General features: G+C 42.9%; 1 protein-coding gene across 9 annotated transcripts in view; it reads left to right on the forward strand.

Moving 5' to 3' along the window:
* The window catches only part of TJP1 (tight junction protein 1), a 261,027-nt gene that overhangs the window by 167,102 nt on the left and 69,335 nt on the right, over positions 1 to 24,590 (forward strand). For all 9 annotated transcript variants that reach the window (XM_051822263.2, XM_051822264.2, XM_051822265.2 and 6 more), the window contains one exon: positions 6,834 to 6,890. In XM_051822263.2, the coding sequence (XP_051678223.2) occupies positions 6,834 to 6,890 (57 nt within the window). The remainder of the gene's footprint in view (positions 1 to 6,833; positions 6,891 to 24,590) is intronic.

Genomic DNA, 24,590 nt, shown 5'->3' on the forward strand with positions numbered 1-24,590 from the left:
GGAAGTGGAGCAACCAGGACTTGAACCAGCACCCACATGGGATGCCAGCGTGTATGCAGATGCTTAATCTACTACGACACAGCGCTGGCCCCAACTACTTGACTTTCCTAATGGGAGACCAGGAAAGAGCGCCAGCGTGCTGTTTAAGGTAGCATTTTAGGTGTATATTCAGTATTTAACTGTCAAACAGTTTTTTGGATTTTTTTTTTTTTAATGTTTATTGTCATGCACTTGGAAGGCATGGTGAGAGCTAGAGTGAAAGAGATCTTCAGTCTACTGGTTCTTTTCCCAAATGTCCACAACAGCCAAGGCTGGGCAAGCTGAAGCCGGGAGCTTGAACTGTGTCTTCTGCGGGGGTGGCAGGGACCTAGCACTTGAGTCATCATTGCTGCCTTTCAGGACGCATTAGCAGGAAGTTGAACTGGAAGCAGAATATCTGGGGCTTGAACTGGCACTGCCATATGAGATGTGGGTGTCAGTTTAACCCACTGTGCTACTGCCCCAGCCCCAGAAATTTTATACTTTTATGTTGTCAGATGAATAAGGTGTGTTGATCTCAAAAACTGAGAGAGCTTCAGTTTTTGTATTTTGTTTAAGCATATTCACTGCTCAGTAATTGATGTTTTGTATTAGCCCCATTGATTTTCAGGAGTCCTCACTGGCTCCTGAAGTTCATTTGGTTCTTCTCTTTTTCCTCCTAAAATATTTGTAGTCTGCAGGGTCATCTTAGTCCTTTGGTAAGTGGATCTTTTCTCTTGGCTTCGGTGTTTTATCTTGCTGATTACTCTTAGGTCCACATCTACTCAGATCTCTGTCTTGATTCATTCTGTATATCCATCCAGCTGCCTACTGACGATATCTCTGCTGTTAGTCCACAGGCACTGTAAATAAGCATCTTAGCTGCATTTGTAGTCTTTTCCTGTTGTTTTTTTTTTTTTTTTTCACTTTGTACCCCAATTCAGAAGCCTAAGAGCCATCTTCAACTCCTCCCTTCACCCCCTTTAATTTCTAACCGAGCTCCCTGCCTTAAGCCCATCTTCCACATTACAGTCTTCAGAATTAATTCTGATTATGTTATTTGTCTAACATATTTTAGTGTCTTCCCATTGACTCTGCAGTTCTTGGCGTTGTAAGGCCTGTTTTATCTGGTACTTGTTTTACCCTTTGCCTGGTCTCCAAATCTTACAACTCAGTCCTTTCAAAGTCAGCCACATGTGCAGCATCACGTAGCCACCAACCTGAAACGGCACCCCTCCCCCATTTCCTGGTCACTCTACAAGCTTGAAACTCGGCTTTCTCCAGAATCAGTGTCTGATCTTCTCTTCCATGCTCTGTGACATGTCTTACACACCATTTATCTAGCCTCCCGAGCCAACTGCTTGAGCAACTCAGGGAGGGCAGGGGAGGGGAGGGGAAGGGACCTAGTTTTGGTCTCCACAGCACTCACCTTACAAATGCTTGCTGAATCAGTGAACGCATTGTTTTTGAAATTTCAGTCTTAAGGGTGGTAAACTTGAATGGGCTAAAGCTGATAATGTTGAGGGGGTTAAGATTTTTCTCTCATTGCGAGTATACTAGCACTTGATTTATTCTACTTCAGATTTGGTCTTCTCTCACCTAAAGCTTCATCCTGTCTTTCAGTCTTTGGGCCCTCCTATCTTTCCCATCGGGTTTGTAATCAACCCTAAAGGACCACAGAACTGCCTGGGATTTGGATCTGAAGTTTTGGCAGGAAGCCCTTCAGAGTTGATGATCTGAGTAGTATCTTTGCCAGCTGGAACCTGGAACAAAGAAACCAAACAGTCTCTTGGCAGATTCTGAAATGCGGCTTTTTGCTTCTTCACAAATTGTGATTCTAGTCAGTTGACGCTGACTTAGAAATGTATGCAGAACTCAGAATAATGCAAGCGTGAATGGTGATCACTTTTGCTGCCTAGTGCTTCAGTCATTATTGAATTTGTAGCCTGCTCATTGGGATTATAGTCTAATAGGTTTTTGGAGCTGGAAAGGCCTTTTTACTTGAGACAGTCTCATTCAGTTCTCTAACTTTTCAGGTAAGGAAAAGAAGGTCACACATTGAGTTAATGACAGAATGGGGCTGTGTTTCCATTGCTTCTGGTCTAGTTCATTTTCTGTTTAACAACACCTTTCAGAATTACTGGGGAATAATTCTGGAATCCTACTTAGAGAAATAATACAAGTCCCTTGGTCGCCTACAAGCCTATATTCTTTGGAATTGAAACTGTTGATTTACAAGAAGGCCCCTGTACAAGTTCTGTATTTGTTCATTCTGTAGCTTTTTGAATACAACAATAACTAGCAAGTTTACAAGGGCGAGAAGTGAAACTCCATCTGGTCTACTTTTCGTTTCTCCAATCCAAAAGCCACTGGTTTTTTAGAGTCTTGTTTATTATATTCTTCCTTCCTCCATTTTTCCAAAATATTGAGTTTTTCAGTCATTAGTGATCAATTATTCTTTACACTCATTATTCCTTAGCTCATGAAAATAGTGCTTAATAAATTTACTGCAAATAAAGATGTTTTAAATCAATTTTAGCCTCAGTTTCTGAGTGATTCACTAAAAGGAACTCCTTTGCTTTTCCTCAAGCATTTATGATGATCATTTTCAAAGATGTAACAGAGGTTGGAAGAATTTCACAGCAGATTCCTGAATCCTGACCACTGAGATTCTACAGCTGTCGTATTTCTGTATTTGCGTTAGTACATACCTGTTCATCCATCCATCTGTCCCTCACTTCATTCAGAATTGCTCATAAAGGCTACCTGGTTATACAAGCAATAGATAGATTTTTGCTGATTTTGCTTGCCAAAGCAAATTAAAGGCTACAACTATGGCTTTAACTAAGAATATATTAATTTCTCTGTCTTTTTTTTTTTAAGATGTTAATGACTGGGGAGGCATAGTAGCACGTTTATATTATGGATTACCTTCGTTTACTGTATTGATCAAAAGCTGAGTCATCCGTTTGACATTTTCATTCTTTATTACCTTATTGTACATAGGAGTCCTTTCGGATAAATTAAGCTAATAAAGCTACGTTTGACTTTTAACAGAGAAAGGAGCTGCTTTATCTCGCTTTCTGGAAAGTCATTGAGTTATATGTATACTTTTCTAATCCCTCTAGGAAAAAGTTTATTTACTTTAAAGATTTATGTACTCTCTAAAATGCAGAGTTAGAGAGAGAGACTCTCTCCATCTGCCAATTCACTCTCCAGGTGGCCACAATTGGAGCTTCCTCTGGGTCTCCCACAAGGGTGCAGGGGCCCAGGTACTGCCTTCCCAAGCATACTAGCAGGAAGCTGGATCAGAAGTAGAGCAGGTGCCAGCACTGTGGTATAGTAAGTTAAGCTTCCACCTGTGGTGCCAGCATCCCATATAAGTGCTGTTTCAATATCTCACTGCTCCAATTCCAATCCAGCTCTCTGTTGATGGCCTGGGAAAGCAGTGGAGGGTAGCACAAGTGTTTGAGGCCCTGTACCACATGGGAGACCTAGAAGAAGCTCTTGGCTTCGGATTGGCCTAGCTCCAGCCATTGTGGCCTTCTGGGGAGTAACAAGTGGGTGGAGGACCTCCCTGTCCCGCCTTTCTCTGTAACTCTGCTTCTCAAATAATTAAATCTTATTTAAAAAAAAAAAAAAAAAAGTGGAGCAGCCAGGTCTCAAACCAGCGCCTATATGGGATACTCTTGTCGCAGGTGACAGCCTCACCTGCCTCGTCACAACACTGGCCCTGAAAAACATTAATTTTAATGTGGAATGCTGAGATCAGTTATATTTTAGTATTTATTTTTCTCTTTGTACAAGTGAAATAATTTTTCTAAAAGATTTTTTATTTATTTGAAAGAGTTGCAGAGAGAGAGAGGGAGGAAGGGAGGGAGAGAGGGGTCTTCCATCTGGTGGTTCACTCCCCAGGTGACTGCAATGACCAGAGCTGAGCTGATCCAAAGCTAGCAGCTGGGGACTTCTTCCAGGTCTCCCATGGGGCCCAAAGACTTGGGCCATCTTCTACTGCTTTCCCAGGCCATAGCAGAGAGCTGGATCAGAAGTGGAGCAGCCAGGACTTGAACCAGCGCCCATAAGGGATGCTGGCACTTCAGGCTGGGGCAAGCCCCACAAGCGAAATAAATTAAAGTCCTCTTACTGCACTCCTGGAAATAATGTGAAGACTTTCAGGTATAGATTCCTTACTAACAGAAAAGTAAACATTTTAAAATAATTAACAATAAGACATATTGTAATCCTCCTAAATGTCATTTGGTTTTTGTAAAAGTACACACTTGAAGTTTCAAGTGGGAATGGGATTTGGTGCTTGTGGTTTAAAACATTGCCAGGGCTGGTGTTGTGTGGTGCAGTGGATTAAGTTAGTGAAGCTGGCATCCATATGGGTGCCAGTTCAAGCCTACTGTTTCCAATCCAGCTCCGTCCTAATGTATGGAGAAGCAGCAGAACATGGTCCAAGTGCTTGGGCCTCTGCCACCTACATGGGAGACCTGGATGAAGTTCTTGGCTTCCGCCCGACCCATCCCTGGCTGATGGGGCCAACTGGGGAGTAAACCAGGGGATGGAAGATGGATCAATCTCTGTCTCTGTCTCTTTTTCTTTCTCTTTCACTTTGCCTTTCAAATAAATACTAAATACATCTTTAAAACATAAACAAAACCACATTGGCAGTTTGTTCCAACTGGAAATGGAGAAAGGAAAAGCAAAAAGATAAAATGTTTGATGTCACTCACAACCCGCTTTGGTTTGGAAATGATTAGTGTGTTTTTTGAGCATTTTTTTCCTATTCGTGTTTAATTTTCGTGTTTTAATTTTGTAAATTAGGTTAAAAATTATGCAGGCTGTTTACACATAACTCATTTTCCTCCCTTTCGGATTAATATCCTTTTATAAAATGGAAAACTATGTGGTTGTTAAAACAGTTTAAACATGGAGGGACGAGACTGCTTGAGAAGCTGTCGTGCCAGGGATGGACTCGTGGCTCTGCTTCAATTGCAGCTTCCTGGTGGTGCCTACATTGAGAGGAAGCAAGTGAAGACTCCTACCCCTTAAGTGGGAGGTGCAGATTGAGTTCCTGGCTCCTGGCTTTGGCCTGGGCCAGCCCTAGTTGTTGTGGGCATTTGGGGAGTGAGCCAGCTGATGGAAAAAAAATCTCTGTGTCTGTTTCTCTTTCTCACTTTACTTTCAAATAAAGGTAAAATAAATAAAGCTTTTATTTAAAAAAAAAAAAGCATATGGAGGATGATAATGTGTTTCATAGCAGAGAGTTATTGGTGTCAGGGAAATTAAGTGGCTGTTACATGACTTGCAACTTGGACTGATAGTAAAGGGATTAAAAAGGCAGTAAAGCCGGGCTACTGGTAAAGGAAGTGAGGAGTGACCAATTTAGAGCTGTGTAAGCAGTTGTTAAGGTCAGCTGAGATTTTTTATCGTGTGTATTTTTTATCATGTGTATTTTAGTGGAACTAGAAAATTGCGTCACATCAATAGAGTAATTTTTAATGTATTAAATCCTGGTCATTTTTTGCCAAAAATGAATATAGCTTTGTATCCACTGGAGGTCTTGTTAAAGGAAAGTTTTTGCTGTATTTGGAAGATTGAAACAAAAAGATGGTAAAGTTGACGGGTCTTATCTGTGAGAATGAACAGAGAGATCTTTCTCTTCACGTACTCATCTGGCAGGAAAGCTAATCCAGTTGCTTTGAATTTAGGGAAGCAGGCTTTCCTTAGGGATTCATTTTCTAAATGGCATTAATTTTCAGTTAAAGTTGTGGGAATAGAGCAGCGGACCCACAGCACCGTGATGGTCATCTTCTCATGATGCTGCTGACAGCACTGTAACAGAAAACAGATCTCCCTTGTGAAACAGGCATTTGTAGCAGCAGGTGATGAGCGCTGTTCTGAGAATGTCCTGCTCAGCATTCTCCCCTTTCACCTTTTTGATAACTCTGAAATATCTTTGAAAAAATTACTTTTGGTGGCACTGAGAGACGGAATTAAGTTTTAGTATCCAAAAGCACTTAACACTTAGCCATAAGAAATTGATTATGAATTTTTAGTGCTTATCCCTTAGATAATAACTCATTTTCCTCTCTAGTGAGACGTTCGTGATGGAGATGAAACCGAACTACCCCGTGGTTTGAGTAGGACTTTTATTAGAGCTTGTATCACTTTTATTTTACTGTGATTCTTGGGGAAACTTAAGGGTTGTTCATTTGTTTTCTTATTTGTTATTTCTTTTGTGTTTCTCATGATTTTAAATGAAGCTTGAGAAGTGGTTCTCCAGTAAAACTGAAACTGGGTAGAGCTTCAGTGTGTAACTGGGATCTTAAGCCTGCATTGACCAAGCCTAGCACATGGTCTTATCTGTCTTCCTGTAATGCCTGCACTTACAACTCCTGAGTCCAGAGGTGGTTTAACCTTTCCTTGCTTTGTGTAACATAAGGAATGCTTTTAAATATTTCTGCAAATGTTTTTAGATAATTTAAAGTAAAGCTGTTGTAACACTTATCCGTTTCTATCTTATATTAAATATAAAGTTGCAGAATTAGCTTGAACACCAAATTTCAGCTGGCATGAAAGGAGTATAGAGCAGCATCTGTTCAAAGTAAGTTAGAAACAAAGGAAGTTTCTCTGTGTAGTTTCCTGTCTCTTAAAACAAACAAAAAGCCTTCCACAAGTAACAGAGTATCTTTCATTTTACTAGTACGCATTTTGCTGTTTCATCATGCTGAATTGTTTGCTGGGTGTTCTTGTTCACTTTATTAAAGTTATTTTCTTAAAAGGTAAATAATTTGTTTTTCTTTTATCAGAACACGGCCATGGAGGAAACAGCTATATGGGAACAACACACAGTGACACTTCACAGGGTGAGTCTCTGCTGTGGTAAATACTGGCAGCTTTGAAAGCCAGATGTCAGGAAGCCAGAAGAAGAGGGGAAATGTTTCTATATTCTTGTTTAAAATTAGAGTTGCAATAAATTCTTTATTAAGGTCAAATGTGAACATGATTATTTTTCATGTAACCTTTTGGTAGTTATTTGTGTATTTGCTGTTTTTATTCCTGATGTAAGAAAGTAACTATTCGTTTTTTAAAAAAACATTTCAAATAATTGGATAAAGGACTCTGTACATTTTATACTGGGAACCTTTCTGTATACCTTTCTGTGTATGCATGTATTATAGGCTTGGGATTTAAAACTAAATTAAAATTTGATTTGAAGCATGTATACCCAGCAATTGCTTAAACTATTACAGATGGATGGAAAGAGATTAGTAGTGAGCTTGGTAAGAGTAAGAACTTTATGAGACTGCCCTTGATTTCAGTCCTAGTTCTGCCTTTTCCTTGCTTTAGAAATGGGCAGATGAGCCAGCCCCTCGTAATCTTTGATTTTCACGTTTAAAATGGGGCTGATGGCACCAGTTCATGGTTTATCAATTCATAAAGTAAGTGCCTCCCTAAACTTTGCCCTTTCCACAGATTACCCTTCTTAGAGAATGAATGCAAAGAGACTAGAGGAAGTTTAGATGTTGGTCATGGACTTTGCAGTTACTGTTTCTACCAGCTGTGTCTGTTGTCAGGAAGATGGAATAGGGGAAATCATGTTACCAAGCCCTGTTCCTGATGATCTCATCAACATTTGCAAATAGTAGGAAATGGATAAAATATTATCCAAAAGACAATGATTGCAAATAAGATATGTAGACTCTTTTGTGTCTCACTAAAATACTAATCTTAACTTTTAATTTATAAGTCTGATATATGATTCCCCAGTGTTTGAAATGTACTGCTAGGTATCATATTAAAATCAGACATATATGATTCAATGTAAAATAACTCATACCTTAAGACTGTTTAATTAATGGATTATGATATAATGACTATATTACACTATTTTTCTTAATATTTTTATTGTTATAATTCACATAAAGTAAAATTTATGCTTGATACATAGAGCCTTGAGTTTAGACAGACACATACAGTTTTGTAACCCCTGCCGAAATGAAAACAGAGTGATCCAGTTTGAGTCGGCCTGTTCCGTCACCCCCAGTGCTTAGCCTCAGGTCTGTTTTCTGTTCTGTGCTTGTGCCTTTTCCAGAATGTCCTGTAAGTGGACTCAGAGTTTGCAGCATCTTGGACTGATGTCTTTCACTTTGCTGATGCGTTTGTGGTTCCTCCTTGTGGTCCTGCTGTCAGAAGTTAGTTCTTTCTCATTGCAGAGTAGCATTCCGTTGTGTGAAGGTGTGGTGCCTGATTCTCCAGTCACAGTACCTTTGGATTGTGTACAGTTTTGATGGTTACGAATAAATCTGTGTGAACACAACCTTTCATTTCTCTTGAGTGAATACTTAGGACTGGGATGGCTGTGAGTGTAGCAGTTGTTAGGTCTCATAAGAAGCTGCCGTGCTCGACCAGCCTGCGTTCACACTGGCTGTGGAGGAGAGCTCGTCACTCTGGCTCTTTGTTGTTGTTCGGTGTGGTTGGGTTTTGTTCCTTAATTTAGCCAGTCTAACAGTTTGATGTTTCAGTCTGTGCTGCTCTGAAGGCTGATGCTTGTGAGTATCTCCTGCATGTCTTCTTAGGTACAATGCGTTCAAATCTCTTGCCTATTTTTAATTTTTTTCTTATTAGTTGAGGTTTTTAAAATTTGGTAAAATCAATGTAACATACAACTTAACCATCTATTTGAGTCCTTTGCTCAGTTTTTAATCAAGTGGCTTGTGTTTAGCTGTTAAGCTATAGGAGTTCTTCACGCATTCTGGATACTTGCCCCTCACCAGATGCGTGATTGGCAGGCACGTCTTCCCCTCCCATGGACTGCCTTTCCACTCTTGATTGTCCTCTTTGGTGCACAGAAGTGGGAGTTTCTAAGAATTTTTCCTATATTTTGGATATAGGTTCTTCATCAAGTCTGGTTTTTTGCAAGTGTTTTTTTCCTCAGCCTGATTTGTCTTTTCCTCTCACAATAGTATTTTCACAGTACATAAATTTAAAATGTTGATACAAGTCCAATTTTTAATTTTTTTCACTGTTCAGGCTTTTCATTTTGTATCTGAGAAATCTTTGTCAAATGCAAGGTCAGAAGTTTTTTTTCCCTGTGGTTTCTTCTATATCTATTAGCGTTACGTTTTGTATGTACTCTGTGATCTGACTGGATTTTTTTCTGATGGGTGTCTAATTTTTGAGCGACTATTTTGTTGAAAAGATTATCCTTTCTCTTTAATTGCCTTTAGGCCTGTGTCAGCCATCAGTGTCCCCGTGTTTGTTGGGGCCGTCCTGACACCAGTGACCCCACGTTTGTGATTCTGGGCTGCTAGTCTGCTCTGCTGTTCCACGCATGCCTTCTGCTTCGATTACTGTAGCGTGATGTCAAGTGTAGAAATCAAGTAGTGTGAATCAGCCCAACTTGTTCTTTTTTAAAAAATTGTGGCTGTTCTCATTTATTTGCCTTTCTGTATAAATCTTAGAATAAGCTTAATTTGTAGCAAAAAATATTCTAGAATTTTCATTGGAATTACACAGAGTCTATAGGTCAGTTTGAGAATTGACAATATTGAGTCTTCCAAACTGTGAGTATAGTGTATCTTCTCGTTGTTTGATTTCTTTCATCACTGGTGTTTTTGACATACAGATCTTCCATACAGTTTTTAGGCTTATAGTTAAATATCTCAGGCTTCTTGGTGCTGATATAAACTTGTTGTTAATTACAGTTTTTGATTGTTCACTGTTAGCATATAAATACAATTGATTTTTTTAAGATTTATTTATTTGAAAGATTTACACAGAGAAGGAGAAGGAGAGGGGAAGGAGGGAGGGGGAGAGAGGGGGAGAGAGAGAGAAGTCTTCCGTCTGCTGGTTTACTCCCCAGTTGGCTGCATGAACCAGAGCTGCGTCAATCTGAAGTCTGGAGCCAGAAGCTTCTTCTGGGTCTCCCACATGGATGCAAGGGCCCAAGGACTTGGGTCATCTTCTACTGCTTTTTCAGGCCATAGCAGATAGAGCAGCCGGGACTAGAACCAGTGGCCACATGGGATGTCAGCACTGCAGGCGGTGGCTTTACCCACTAAGCCACAGAACCAGCCCTGACAATTGATTTTTAAGAATTTATTTTTTTTTTTTAATTTGAGAGAGAGCACCTATCCATTGCTTCACTCCCATATGCAGTGACCAGGGCTGATCCAGACTGATGCTGGGAGCTGGCAGTGCATTCCAGGTCTCCACCATAGGAAACAGGGACCCAAGTATTTGAACCATCACCTGCTGTCTCCCAGGGTGCTCAGGAGATTAAAATTGGGAGTAGAGCCAGGACTGGAACCCAGACACTCCAATAATGAGACGCAGGCATCTGAACTTCTAGGTCAAATGCCTACCCCCCCCCCCCTTTTTTTATATAATGACCTTTTGACCTTCTGAAATGCAGTAATTCTAGAAGCATTTTTGTTGATTTCTTGGGAATTTTTATATGTTGATTGTTATGTCATCCGGAATGGAGGTGGTTTTACTTTTTTTCTTTTGAAATCTGTATGCCATTTATTTTATGTTTTCTTCCCTTCCTGCACTAAGATTTCCAGGTTGCTATCGACCAGGAATACAGAATACTTGCTTTATTTCTTCTAATTGTTGGTGAAAGCATTCTATCTTTCACTAAGTATGATGTCTTTGTAGATTGCCTTCATCATATTGGGAACTGTTTCTATTTGCCATTTATTAGGTTGAGGAAGTTTCTTTAACTTAGTTTACTGAGAGGTTTTCTCTTCTTTTGTGCATCATGACTGGATGTTGAGTTTTGTCACCCATTTCGCAAGTTTTGATTTGGGTTGTTTTTTGGGTTTTCCCAAAAATGTGAGAAATGTGAGTTTTTTTCCCCGATTGTTGAACAGATTCCTAATAAAAAGTCTACTTGATTGTAATGTATTACCCATTTTGTATAATGCTGGCTTGTTTTGTTCATGATTTGTGAAGATATTTGTTTCAATGTTAATGAGGAATAGTAGTCAATATTTTTAAAAAATTGCTTTTATCTGGTTTTTAATATAAAGGGAAAAGTGCTAACCTCAAAACAAGGAGTTGCAGAGTATTGCTTCCTCTGTGGTTTCTGGTGGAAACTGTGTACACTTCATGTTGTTTTTGTCCTTAGCTGTTTAGTAGAATTCACCAGAGGAGCCATCTGAGATGATAGCTTTCTTTGCAGGAAAGTGGTTTTTTTTTTGTTTGTTTTTATTTATTTGAAAGGCAGAAAGTAGATAGTGAGCTCTTCTGCCCACCAGTTCACTCCCCAAGTGGCCAGGCTGAAGCCAGGAACCAGGAACTCCATCCTGACCTCTCATGTGCGTGGCCAGGCTGTAGTACCATGGCCATCATCTGCTGCTTTCCCAGGCTCATTATTAGGGAGCTGGATTGGAAGCGGAGTAGCCAGGACTTGAACTGGCGCTCTGGTAGGGCATGCTGCTTTCGCAAGCAACAGTCTAACCCTCTGTGCTACAGTGTCAGCTTCTGTGGGAAGTTTATAACAACTGTATTTTCTTTAATTTTACATAAGGGTTATTTCAGTTATGAATTTTTTCTTTGTTAGTGTTTTCTGGGTTGCTGGATTGTTTTTGCTTTTTGTACCTTTGGTAGTTTGGATCTTCTCAAGTATTTGTCTCTGTCATTTAAATTGTTAAATATTATTATGGGCATAACCTTTCTTTTAGTAATATATAGGAAATACATAGGTTTCAAAACCATTGCACCAAAATAACTCATGCTTTCTAATTACGTACTTTCCACTAACTTTTTTTTTCTTTTTTTAAAGATTTATTTTACTTGAAAGAGTTAGAGAGAGAAGGAGAGGCAGCGAGAGAGACAGAGACAGAGACAGGAGAGAGAGAGATGTCTTTCATCCGCTGGTTAACTTCCCAGTTGGCCACGATGGCCAGCGCTGCACCAATCTGAAGCCAGGAGCCAGGAGCTTCCTCTAGGTCTCCCATGCAGGTGCAGGGGCCCAAGGACTTGGGTCATCTTCTTCTTTCCCAGGCCGTAGCAGAGAGCTGGATCGGAAGTGGAGCAGCTGGGACTCGAACTGGTGCCCATATGAGATGGCGGCACAGCAAGTGGTGGCGGCTTTACCCGCTGCGCCATAGCACTGGCCCCTTTCCACAAACATTTTGAAGTTTTTTTATGTTTACTGGATATCTGTGTCTCATCAGCTTAGAGAAAGCAGAGTGGATTTTCTGAACGTGGTGCCAGTGCCATCCTGCTCAGGCGTCTGCAGGCCCTGTTGAGGTGATGAGTGTGGGCTACAGACTGCACCGCACCACTTCTGTGTGTGCCTCAGTTTCCTTTTGCTGTGAAAGAGCTGCCAGTCCAGACAAAACTCTTCAGAAAATACAGAGCTAAGAGAGATGCACAGCTCATAATTCAGTTTGAAATAAGTAAACGGTTGTGCCGGGAACACAGCTGTATTGCCTCACCGAGTCAAAGAGAGGCTGTGACCACCGTGTTGTTGGCTAGCATCCCTGCAGCAAAGAGAGGCTGTGACCACGGTGTCCTTGGGAAGCATCCCTGCAGGAATGCTGTGTGGAAACAGCCTTCCATGCCAAGGCTCACACCAAAGCAAAATTCACTTGACTTTCTCTGAGGCTACAGAAGACACCTTTCAAATATCTGGACCTGGCCGGCACCGTGGCTCACTAGGCTAATCCTCCACCTGCAGCGCCGGCATACTGGGTTCTAGTCCCGGTCGGGGCGCCGGATTCTGTCCCGGTTGCTCCTCTTCCAGGCCAGCTCTCTGCTGTGGCCCAGGAGTGCAGTGGAGGATGGCCCAAGTCCTTGGGCCCTGCACCCACATGGGAAACCAGGAGAAGCACCTGGCTCCTGGCTTCGGATCAGTGTGGTGCGCCGGCCGCAGGGGCCATTGAGGGGGTGAACCAACGGCAAAGGAAGACCTTTCTCTCTGTCTCTCTCTCTCTCTCACTGTCTACTCTGCCTGTCAAAAAAAAAAAAAAAAAAAAAAAAAAATCTGGACCTTTCGGTAATCTGAGTTGATCCAGAATAAAATTGGGCCTCTAGAGCAGCAGGATCAACAAACTTTTTCTGTAAAGATCCAGATAGTAAATAAATATTTCAGGTTTTGTAGGCCGTTAATCTCTGTCACAGATGCACGGCTGCCCAGCTGTACTTTGAAGCAGCCATCACATGGGTGAACAAGTGCATGTGCCTGTGTTTCAGTAAAACTTTACATATAAAAATGGATAGCTGTAGGGCCGAAGCTGTGGCCTAGCAGGTAAAGTCACTGGGTGCAGTGCCAGCATCCCATATGGGCGCTGGTTCAAGTCCCAGCTGCTCCGCTTACAATCCAGCTCCCTGCTAATGTACCTGGGAAAACAGCAGAGGATGGCTCAAGTGCTTGGGCCTGCACATCCATGTTCGAGACCCGAAAGAAGCTTCTGGCTCCTGGCTTCGGATTGGTCCAGCTCTGCCTATTGGAGCCATTTGGAGAGTGAACCAGTGGCGAAAAGATTTCTCTCTCTCTCTCTCTCTCTCTCTCTCTCTCTCTCTTTCTCTGCAGCTCTGCCTTTCAAATAAATAAATCTTAAAAAAAAAAAAAAAGATAAATGGCTGAGATTGGCCTATGTTCATTAGTTTTTTGACCGGTGATGTAAAGCAGTGACTCTCCAGTTTATTTGTAAAGAAAGAAGAATCAACTGGGTCATCTCTGCCCACCAGAAATGCTGATTCACTAGTGATGAGGTAGAGCCCCTAATAGGCATTTTTTTTTTAAATGCTCCAATTTGAAATGAAGGACCACAGCCTCTGGTATCAACTATATGAAATAAAGAGATACAGGAAAGATTCTTCTTCGTGAGGTGAACAAGAGGCTTTTAGCAAAGGCAGTAAGTGAAGGGGGCTCTATTTTAAAATATTTATTTTTATTTGAGGGGAGGAGAGAGAGAGAGGTCTTCTATCTTCTGGTTCACTCCCCAATTGCCTGTCAACAACCAAGCTAGGCCAGGTGAAAGCCAGGAGTCCAGAGCTACATCCAGGTCTCCTGCTTGGGTGACGGGCACCCAATTTTTGGACTGTGATTTGCTGCTTCCCAGGGCAGAGCAAGGGCCGGCCACTGATACGGCGCCCGAGTGTCCCAAGCAGGGACACTCAGCACTGTGCCACGTGCCCACCCCGAGGCTCTATTCTTTTGGCAGTACCCTGGAGCATGGAGAGTCTGTATTGCAGAATAAGGGCAAATCTGTATTCTTTGACAGCTGACAGTTCTATGAAAGGTATAATTATATGGAGGTAACTTTTAAACAAAAAAAATATGGTTAGAACAATAATATTTTTATTGTCAAGAATAACATATGATATGCCTCATTCTCATTTGCATTCTCAGAGGAATCTTATCCAGTTCATTCTTCAGGGCTGAGTAATTTTTTTGGTATTCTGCTGCATGCCAAGCCCTGTGGCAGACCCTGAAATTGTAACAAAAATCACAGTTGACAATTCCTTGCCTCTCATGTGTTCTGCCCTCACCTCTGGGCCTCAGTGGCAGAGGAGACGGGCTTCAGGTCGGTGTCTTGCCCTATGCCTGCTGCATTAGCACTTTCTCAAGGGTAGAAACGAGATCTTTGTCAAGTTTCTTTCCCTTGGTGCTTGGGCCTAGGTATGTCCAGTGAAATGTAATTCCCGAGTCATGTTCAGTGAAGTCACTCAGGTCTACAGCAGCACTGTGCAGTAGCAGTGTAGTTTGAACCACATATGTATGCTTAACTTTTTTAATCTTTGTATGAAATAGGCAAAACTAATTTTTATTAGTTTTTTTGTATGTTCTTTAACTTATATCCAAAACATTATCACTTCATCCATCATCAATATTTTTAAATAGATTACTGTTTATCCTACTGTGTCTTATAAAATTCATGCTCATTTTACAATCTCAGATAAGAATTTCAAGTGCCCAGTAGTCACATGTCTGATCACTGCTGTCATGGCAAGCGTAGGGGTGTAGCTTAAGATGGTCCTGTGTTCTACTCCTTCTGCTGTATCATATCCACTCTTTACTTTTTTGATGTTCTTCCTTAGAAAATGAATGGGGTGGGTGTTGTTTTTTTCTTTTCTTTTTTTTTTTTTTTTGAAGATTTATTTATTTGAGAGGTAGAGTGGCAGAGAGGAAGAGAGAGAGATATTCCATCTGCTGATTCATTTGCCAGATGTCCACAGCAGCCAGGCCTGGGAAAGACCCATGCCAGGCCCTCAGAACTCCATCCAGCCCCCACATGGGTGCAGGGCCCAAGTACTTGAGCCAGTAAGTAGGTGCTAATTACTAATTGCTTTCCGAGGCACCTTAGCAGGGAAATGGAGCAAAAGTGGAGTAGCTGGAACTTGAACCAGGGCTCTGATATGGGGATGCCAGCAGTTGACTTAATCTACTGCACCACAATGCTGGCCCCACAAAAGCATGCATTTTATAATACTTTGAGAAAAGAAGGAAATTCTCAGGAATGAATTGGGTATCTCCTTCATTTTCTAAGATAGGGTTATGTAAAAAATTAAATGATTTTTGTATGCTAACATAGTTATGGTAAAAGTATACCAAAAGCAGGGAAACTAGTCAGGAAATAATTGAGAGTAAGCTGGTATTTCAACCAGGGAGGTGATTGAGTAAGAGGTAAACTTGAGACAAGGGTGCTAAGACAATGCAGTGAGGGAAACATGTCTTTTTTTTTTTTTTAATATTTATTTGAAAGGCAGATTTAGAGACAATGACAGACATGGAAAGAGAGATCTTCCATCAGCTGGTTGTCTCCCCAGATGACTCTAATGGCTGGGGCTGGGGCTGGACTGGGCAAAAGCCAGGAGCCCGGAACTCCATCTGTGTCTCCTATATGGGTAGTAGGGGTCAGAGTACTTGGGCCATCTTTTGTTGCCTTCCCTGGTATACTAACAGGGAGTTGGATCACAAGTGGAGCAGCCCAGAGGCGAGCCATTGCTCATGTGGAATCTCGGTGTCCCACCCAACTTCTTAACCCACCCAACCACAATGCTGGCCCCAGGAAAGAAATTTCTAATATTTGGGAGCTACATTAAAAAAAAAATTTTGGACCCTTGCCTTACATGTTATACAAAAATTAGAAGGGATCATAAAAGATGTGTAAGAATTGGAACTTTTATAAAACTCAGAAGAAAACATAGGAATTAATTTTGGTAATCTTGGATCAGGCACTGGTTTGTTGGGTATGTGTCGCTCCCCGTCTTCGTGGAGGAACGACACAGGACCCTGCGTTGTTCTTTTGTCTGCTCGGCCCTTCCCGGGTTTGCTGCTGGTCCTTCCCGGGTTGGCTACCGACCCTTCCACCTCCGTGGAAGGGCGGTTCCCCCTGCCACTTTCCCCACTTCCGTAGGGGAGCGGCACACTGCCGGCCGGCTCTCTCGGGGGCTGCGCAGGTGTTCCTTCAGATAGATGTTCCTGGTGCATGTTGTCTCTCTCCTCCTTTATAGTCCTCCTCCGCCAATCCCAACTCTGCTACCCACACGCCGAGTACGCTGCTCTCCTCCAATCAGGAGCAAGTCCTACAGTTTATTGGTTGAACTGGAGGCAGCTGTGTAGAAGCTGTTTCCTCCTCTCCCAGCGCCATATTGTGGGAGAGCAGATGCATAGAATAAGTCTTAATTCCAGTAACTTAGTCTAGTCCGAGTTGCTCCCCACAGATCCCCCTTTCTTTTTATTTTTTGGCGTTGATACGCGCCTGTCTTCGGTGCCCCGCGGCACACACTCTGCTCTGCTTGCTAGAGTTACCCACAGGTGCTTACAAGCCCTACCAATCAGGCAAACCGAGTCCGGGTCCTCTCTTCGCCATGTTGTGAGGAGGTTTTTATGCGCTGATGCGTGCCTGTGTTCAGTGCCCTGCAGTGCATGCTCTGCTCTGCTAGAACTGCCTGCAGGTGCTTACAAGCCCTAGCAATCAGGCAAACCGGATCCAAGCCCTCTCATTGCCGTCTTGTGGGGAGACTTAATTGGTGTTGATAACGTGCCTATCTTCGGTGACCTGCAGCCGCCCACAGGTGCTTATCGTCTTACTAATCAGGCAGACCGAATCCAAGCTCTCTCATTGCCATGTTGTGGGGAGGCCTTATTTTTCTCTATTTCTATCTCCGGGCATTCCTTTTTCTCCTATTTTACTTCTATCTGCCAGCATTCCTATTTCTCTCATTTTACTTCTAAACTTTTGTTTCTCTTATCCCCGCGGCTTCCCGGCACCCGCCCTGAGGCTGCTTCTCGGCGCCTCGCCCCGCGGCGGCTTCCTGGCTCTGCGCGGCTTCCCGGCTTCGTGCGCTCCTTGGTCTCCGCGCGCCCTTTGCGCCCGCACCACGGCCTTCGCGCTAGCCCCGCGTTTCCTACTCGCGACCCGTGCGCTCTCCCCATTTGTGCCCCGCGCGCTCTCTCTGCGCGCGGCAGCTTCCGCGAATCACACAGCCTAGCTTACGTTTCCGCTTCTCGGTTTTCAGTCTAAGTTCCCCGGGCTAACCTGACGAAATGCAACCTATAGCTTACGTCTCCGCTCCCGGTTTGGCTTCCCGTCTTTTGCTCCCCGGGCTAATCTGACGATTCCAACCTGGCTTACGTCTCCACCTCTGGTTTTAGCTTTTCGCCTTTTGCTCCCCGGGCTGACTTGAAGAATTCCAACCTGGCTTACGTCTCCGCCTCAGCCTGCCTCCGCAGCTTCGTTTTCCCTAACATTTTTCTCTACCCGGTATGTTTCCTAACTTTTCTTCCAACAATATTCCCCTCTCATTTTTTCTGGCTTCTCCCCACAGTCCGTATCCGAGTCTAAGTTTCTTCTAGGTTTCACTTTCGCTTTTAATTTCCTAGCTTCCCCGCCATAGTCCGCATCCGAGTCTAAGTTTCCTCCAGCTTTCACTTTCGCTTTCAACCTTAGAGATTTCTCCCAGCTTCCCCCCGTAATCAGTATCTGAGTCTATGCCTAGGCTTTCGATAGCTTCTTCTGGCACCTTTTCCGTCCGGCTTTTCCCTAGGCTCTTTCTAATCTCTCTCTGGTATTTTCCCACTTCTTCCCGCTTCTTCCCTCCTAGGTTTCCTATCCGAGTCACGGCACCATTATGTCGCTCCCCCTCTTCGTGGAGGAACGACACAGGACCCTGCGCTGTTCTTTTGTCTGCTCGGCCCTTCCCGGGTTTGCTGCTGGTCCTTCCCGGGTTGGCTACCGACCCTTCCACCTCCGTGGAAGGGCGGTTCCCCCTGCCACTTTCCCCACTTACGCAGGGGAGCGGCACACTGCTGGCCGGCTCTCTCGGGGGCTGCACAGGTGTTCCTTCAGATAGATGTTCCTGGTGCATGTTGTCTCTCTCCTCCTTTATAGTCCTCCTCCGCCAATCCCAACTCTGCTACCCACACGCCGAGTACGCTGCTCTCCTCCAATCAGGAGCAGGTCCTGCTGTTTATTGGTTGAACTGGAGGCAGCTGTGTAGAAGCTGTTTCCTCCTCTCCCAGCGCCATATTGTGGGAGAGCAGATGCATAGAATAAGTCTTAATTCCAGTAACTTAGTCTAGTCCGAGTTGCTCCCCACAAGTATGATGTTAAAACACAATGCCCCAAAAGAGAAAACATGAATCAAACCTCATCAAACTTAGAAATGTTTGTGCTTCAAAGGACACCATCAAGGAAGTTAACCAATAACCCACATAATGGGAGAAAACACTTGCAAATTGTATATCTGATAAGGAGTTTATTCCTAAAATGTAAAAAAACTCTTAAAACTCAACAACAAAAATACAATTCAGCTGAAGAATGAGCAGAGGATTTGAATAGATATTTCTCCAAAGAAGGCAAACTACTGTAAACCAAGCACGTGATAAGATAGTCAGGATTGTTACCCATCAAAGAGCTGGATGTAAAAACCACACTGATACCCCTTCATACCTACTAAGATACCTATTCAGGTGTTGGCAAGGGAGCGGATAGATGAGATCCATTCTATGTTGCTGGTGGCAGTACAAAATGGTGCAGCCACTGTAGAATACTACTGGGTGAGTTCCTAAAAAGGTAACCATGTAGTTACCCTGAGACCCAGAAGTTTTACTTCTGGAATGTACCTAAGAGAAATGAAAACAGGTGGTCTGCATAATAAGTTTTACATGGATGTTTAGAGTAGCAGTTAACTCATAATAGTGGAAAAGTAAGAATAACCCAAGGCGGCCAGGATTGTGACACAGCAGATTAAGCCACTGCCTGCAATACCAGTATCCAATAAAAGTGACAGTTTGAGTCTTGGCTGCTCCACTTCCATCTAGCTCCCTACTAATGCACCTGGAAACCAAGAGAAGAAGGCCCAAATGCCTGGGCCCCTGCCACCCACATGGGGGACCTGGTTGGGGTTCCAGGTTCCTGGCTTTGGAATGACCCAGCCCCAGCCATTTTAGCCATCTGGAGAGTGAAAACCAAAGATGGGAAGATTCATTCATTCTCTCTCTCTCTAACTCTGCCTTAAATAAATACTTAAAGAAAGAAGATAACCCAAAATCCTATTAGCTAATGCGTAATAACATGAAAGAATGTTATTCAACAATAAAAAGAAACAAATACTCATACCTGCTGCAACACTGATGAGCCTTGAAACATTGTTCTAAGTGTAAGAAGCCAGTCTAAAGCACCATGTATTGTCTGATTCCATTTACGTGAAATGTTCAGAACAGAAGAATAGGCAAAAAGTGGATCCATGGCTCCTTAAGTCGGGAGGATTGAGAGTTCATGGCTAAAGGTCAGAACATTTCTTTTTAGAGTGGTGAAAATTTTATAAAATACAACATTCATTGCACAACAGTAAATAGACTAAAAATTATTGAGTTACACACTTTAAAGGTTGGATTTTATGATGTTTGAATTATATCTCCAAAAAACAGTTAAGAAAGAACGAAGGACCCTTACTTAACTGCACAGAACAGCTCTAAACTTTTGTGTTGATGGATACAAGATTAGCATTTAGACTAAAGCAAGGGATGTGAACGCAAGTTAAAGCAAGCTGATACCAAAGGCTTGTTTTAACTGGTGGGAGGCTGTTGTTTACATTTATGGAGTGCATTAAGTATTTCAAACCCTCTATTTGGTTTGTCTGAGAATTGGGTGTTAGTAACTGTGATGAGAAAATGAAGTCTCAGGTCTAGTGAACCATCCTTAAATAACAGCTGGAACTTGGGCCCAGGTTTGGGCTTCTCATACAGCTCTCTTTCTGTTTACTTGTCAAGTTTAGATTTAAATTTTAAAAATGTTCATATGGGGCTAGTGCTGTGACACAGGGGACTAAGCCTCCACCTACATCCTGTTTGGGTGCTGGTTTAAGTCCCAACTGCTCTGCTTCTGATCCAGCTTCCTGCTAATGTGCCTGGGAAAGCAGCAGAAGATGGCCCACCCATATGGGAGTCCCAACCCTGACCCAGCCTGGCCATTGTGGCCATTTGTGGAGTGAACCAGTGGATGGAAGATCTCTCTTTCTCTCTCTCTCCTTCTCTTTCTATCTTTGCCTTTCAAATAGGTAAGATATTGAAAAGTTCATGGAATATAATTTCGTTTTTAAAAGATTGATTTTTATTCAAAAGGCAGGTTTACAGAGAGGGAGGAAGTGAAGGGGAGAGAGGGAAAGAGAATCTTCCATCCACTGGTTCACTCCACAAATGGCCATAATGGCCAGGGCTGGGACAGACCAAGGTCAGGAGCCAGGAGCTTCTTCAGGGTCCTCCCACATGGGTGTGGGGGCCTGAGGAGTTGGGTGATACTCAGCTGCTTTTCCAGACCCCTTAGCAGGGAGTTGGATTGAAGTGGAATAGCCGGTATTTGAACCAGCTCCCATATGGGATGCTGGTGTTGCAGGTGGTGGCTTTTACAAGCTACACCATGATGCCAGCCCCAAAATATAATTTCTTAAATTTAGAACTCCTGTAATTCTATCACATAGACTATGTGAAGGTGACTCTACATGTAATCAAATTAATAAAATGAAAAGTAGGAAATTTGGTAAGACCGGTGCCAAAGTTTGTTTTTTAAGTTTAGAGCATTAGTTATAAGTCTAACTTGGTAGAGAAAATGACAGTTTTGGAGAATGGTAATTGGCAGTGTCTCATAGAAGCTAGAAGGGAAAATGAAATACGAATGAGAAATGGAAAGTAGAGCTTGGGAGCCAGAACTGTAAGGGAGTCACAGTAATTGGGGACACAACTCAAGGAGCCAAAGAAGTGTTTAAAAACACAGGTTGAAAAAAAAAAAAGCATCTTGGCTGGCATTGTGGCTTAGCGGGTAAAGCTGCCACCTGTGGCGCCGACCTCCCGTATGGGTACCAGTTCAAGTCCCAGCTGCTCCACTTCCAATCCAGCTCCCTGCTAATGCGCCTGGGAAAGCAGCAGAAGATGGCCCAAGGGCTTCTCTGTACCCACATGGGAGATCAGCAAAAGCTACTGGCTTTGGATCGGCCTAAGTCTACCCACTGCGACCGTTTGAGGAGTAACCATTAGATGGAAGATCTCTCATCCTCCCTCTCTTTCTCTGTAACTCTGCCTTTCAAATACATAAATAAGTCTTAAAAAAAGTTCTTAGAATTGTGTCTATGAACTACACTGATTCTGTTTTCTTTGTATTAATATCACATTAACATGAGAATTGTGTTGTGGTAATTATCATGCATTTTCTGTGACTCTGAGGATCTAATGTGTTAATAAATTCCTTTTTAAAAGAAACAGTCTGGCAGTGGCGCAGTAGGTTAATCCTCCGCCTGCTGCGCCAGCATCTCATATGGACGCCAGTTCTAGTCCAGGCTGCTCCTCTTCCCGTCCAGCTCTCTGCTGTGGCCTGGGACAGCAGTGGATAGCCCAGGTCCCTGGGCTCCTACACCCGCATGGGAGATCATGGCTTCAGATCAGCACAGCTCCGGCTGTTGCGGCCATTTGGGGAGTGAACCAATGGAAGGAAGACTTTTCTCTCTGTTTCTCTCTCTCTCACTCTCTGTTAACTCTACCAATCAAATAAGTAAATAAAATCTTAAAAAAAAAAAAAGAAAGAAAGAAAGAAATAATCTGGGGCCAGTGCTGTGGCACAGAGGGGTAAAGCCCCAGCCTGCAGTGCCGGCATCCCATATATGGGCAACACTTTGAGTCCCAGCTGCTCCACTTTCCATTCAGCCCCCTGCTAATGCGCCTGGGAAAGCAGTGAAGGAGGCCCAACTCTGTGGGCTCCTATACTGTGGGAAACCCGGAAGGAGCTCCTGGCTCCTGGCTTCAGATTGACTCAGCTCTGGCTGTTGCAACCATTTGGGATGTGAACCATTGGCTGGATGACCTCTCTCTTTCTTTCTGTCTCTACCTCTCTCTGTAACTCTTGTTTTTCAAATGAATAAAATCTTAAGAAAAAAAAAAAAGATTTAAGCAACATTTTGAGAACCACCGTGATGAGACAGAAATTCTGTGGGACATGGATCATGTAACTTCTAATATAGTTTGGGTTTACCTCTAATATTGAACAGGTCTTTTAACTCTCCTGGGACCTCATAGACTTTGTAGTATTATTAGAATTGGTCAAGCCCCATTCTCATTGAGATGAAGGAACTCAAATTTATGGAGATCTTACATAAGATCATAATTAGACACAAGGACCCAGGCCTTCAGATTTCATTTGGATCAGCTCATTGCTTGCAGATCCATTTGGTTTGGAAATTCAGTGGTTCCCCCAGCCACTGTGAAAACAGACAGTTGGAACAGGTGCCATCAGATCTTCAGGGTTGTTTGGAAGAAGAGTAGAAAGAAGAGTAGGCAGTAGGACTCGAGTTGGTAGGGAAAGTTAGGGTTAAGTACACTGTACAAGTTTGGTGTTGAGCAGTGGGAAAGTAGGCAACAAGGGGAGTCTTGAAGTAGACAATTGGGTGTATTTGATAGAAGCAGAAGAATCTTCAAAGAAGAGATTAATCAGTTATTTCTGCAATGGAATCAGATTGCAGGAACTTTTTTTCTCTTTTTTGGGGGGTAATCAAGAAATGTTTTAATACATGGGTGTGCAAACCTTTTCTGTAAAAGGCCAAATAATAAGTAGCTTGCCTTTGTGGCCCATCAGGTCTCTATTAAAACTATGCAATGCAAAAGCATTCCTAACTATACTTAGGGGATGGGCACAGCTGGTATCCAGTAAAACTAGACAAATAAAAGACTCCAGGCCCTTTCTGTACCAGTGCTAACATAAATTCAGTTTCCCTACAACGCAAAGACAAACACATAAATTATTGCTGCTCATGGCTGCTTTTATCGAAAGATTGAAATATGGTGAAAATAAAATTCTTTTGATAGTTCTTTCTCCAGTTTCAAAAAACTAAACACTCTCTGACATTTTCTCATGCAAACATTTAAAAAATGAGCTATATTGTAACAGACATAGAAAATTTATGTCGTAAACATATAAGAAAAAATAGTGTATTTTCATTTCTTTTGAAAATCCAGGGGGAAGTCTTAGTAAAAGTCTAATAAAGAGCATATAAGTGCCTCAGAATAATATTTTTTTTAAATTTATTTACTTATTTGAAAGGCAGAGTTATAGAGAGAGAGAGAGAGAGAGAGGTCTTCTATCTGCTGGTTCACTCCCCAGTTGGCTGCAACGGCCGGAGCTGCGCCGATCTGAAGCCAGGAGCCAGGAGCTTCCTCCGGATTTCCCACATGGGTGCAGGGGCCCAAGAACCTGGGCCCTCCTCCACTGCTTTCCCAGGCCGTAGCAGAGAGCTGGATCGGAAGATGAGCAGCCTGGACTAGAACCAGCGCCCATATGGGATGTTGGTGCTTCAGGCCAGGGCGTTAACCTGCTGTGCCACAGCGCTGGCCCCTGTCAGAAGTTATTTTTAAGGGAGGAAACTTAATTTTTTTTTTTTTTTTGAGAGAGAACAAATGATCGCACAGATGCTCACACTTGCTAGTCCAGTCCCCAAATGTCCCCAAGGGCTGGTGCCAGCTGAAACCAGTAAGTGAATCCAGGTTTTCCCACATGTGTGGTAGCAACCCAATTACATGTCTCACAAGGTCTGCATTAGCAGGAAGCTGGAATTGGAAAAAGCAGCCAGGACCAGAAATCAAACCTAGGTAGTCTAATATGGAACACAGGCATGCTTGTGGCATCTTAACTGCTAGACCAAATACCTGCCCCCAGAGAGGAGTCATGGAGGCAGTATTCTTTCATGTTGACTTGGGTGTCTGTGCTTGGGCTCTTTCTACTTGAAGATCAGTTTTATTGGACATGAAATCCTTTGCTCACTGTTTCTTATTAAAATCTGGTAAGATTATATTGATGTTAGCCCCTCTGGGTAAATATTCTTACTTAACTCCCAGATTTCTGCAGTGATATGTAGTCTTCGCGTATGTAGTTTAAAATTTTTTTAGGGGCTGGCCCTGTGTCATAGCCAGTAAAGCCACCACCTGCAGTGCCGGCATCCCATATGGGCACTGCTTTGAGTCCCAGCTGCTCCACTCTCTGCTGTGGCCCGGGAAAGCAGTAGAAAATGTCCTGAGTGCTTGGGCTCCTCACCTGTATGGGAGACCTGAAGGAAGCTCCAGG

Source organism: Oryctolagus cuniculus, chromosome 12 (genome assembly GCF_964237555.1).
Source record: "Oryctolagus cuniculus chromosome 12, mOryCun1.1, whole genome shotgun sequence".
Taxonomy (NCBI): Eukaryota; Metazoa; Chordata; class Mammalia; order Lagomorpha; family Leporidae; genus Oryctolagus; species Oryctolagus cuniculus.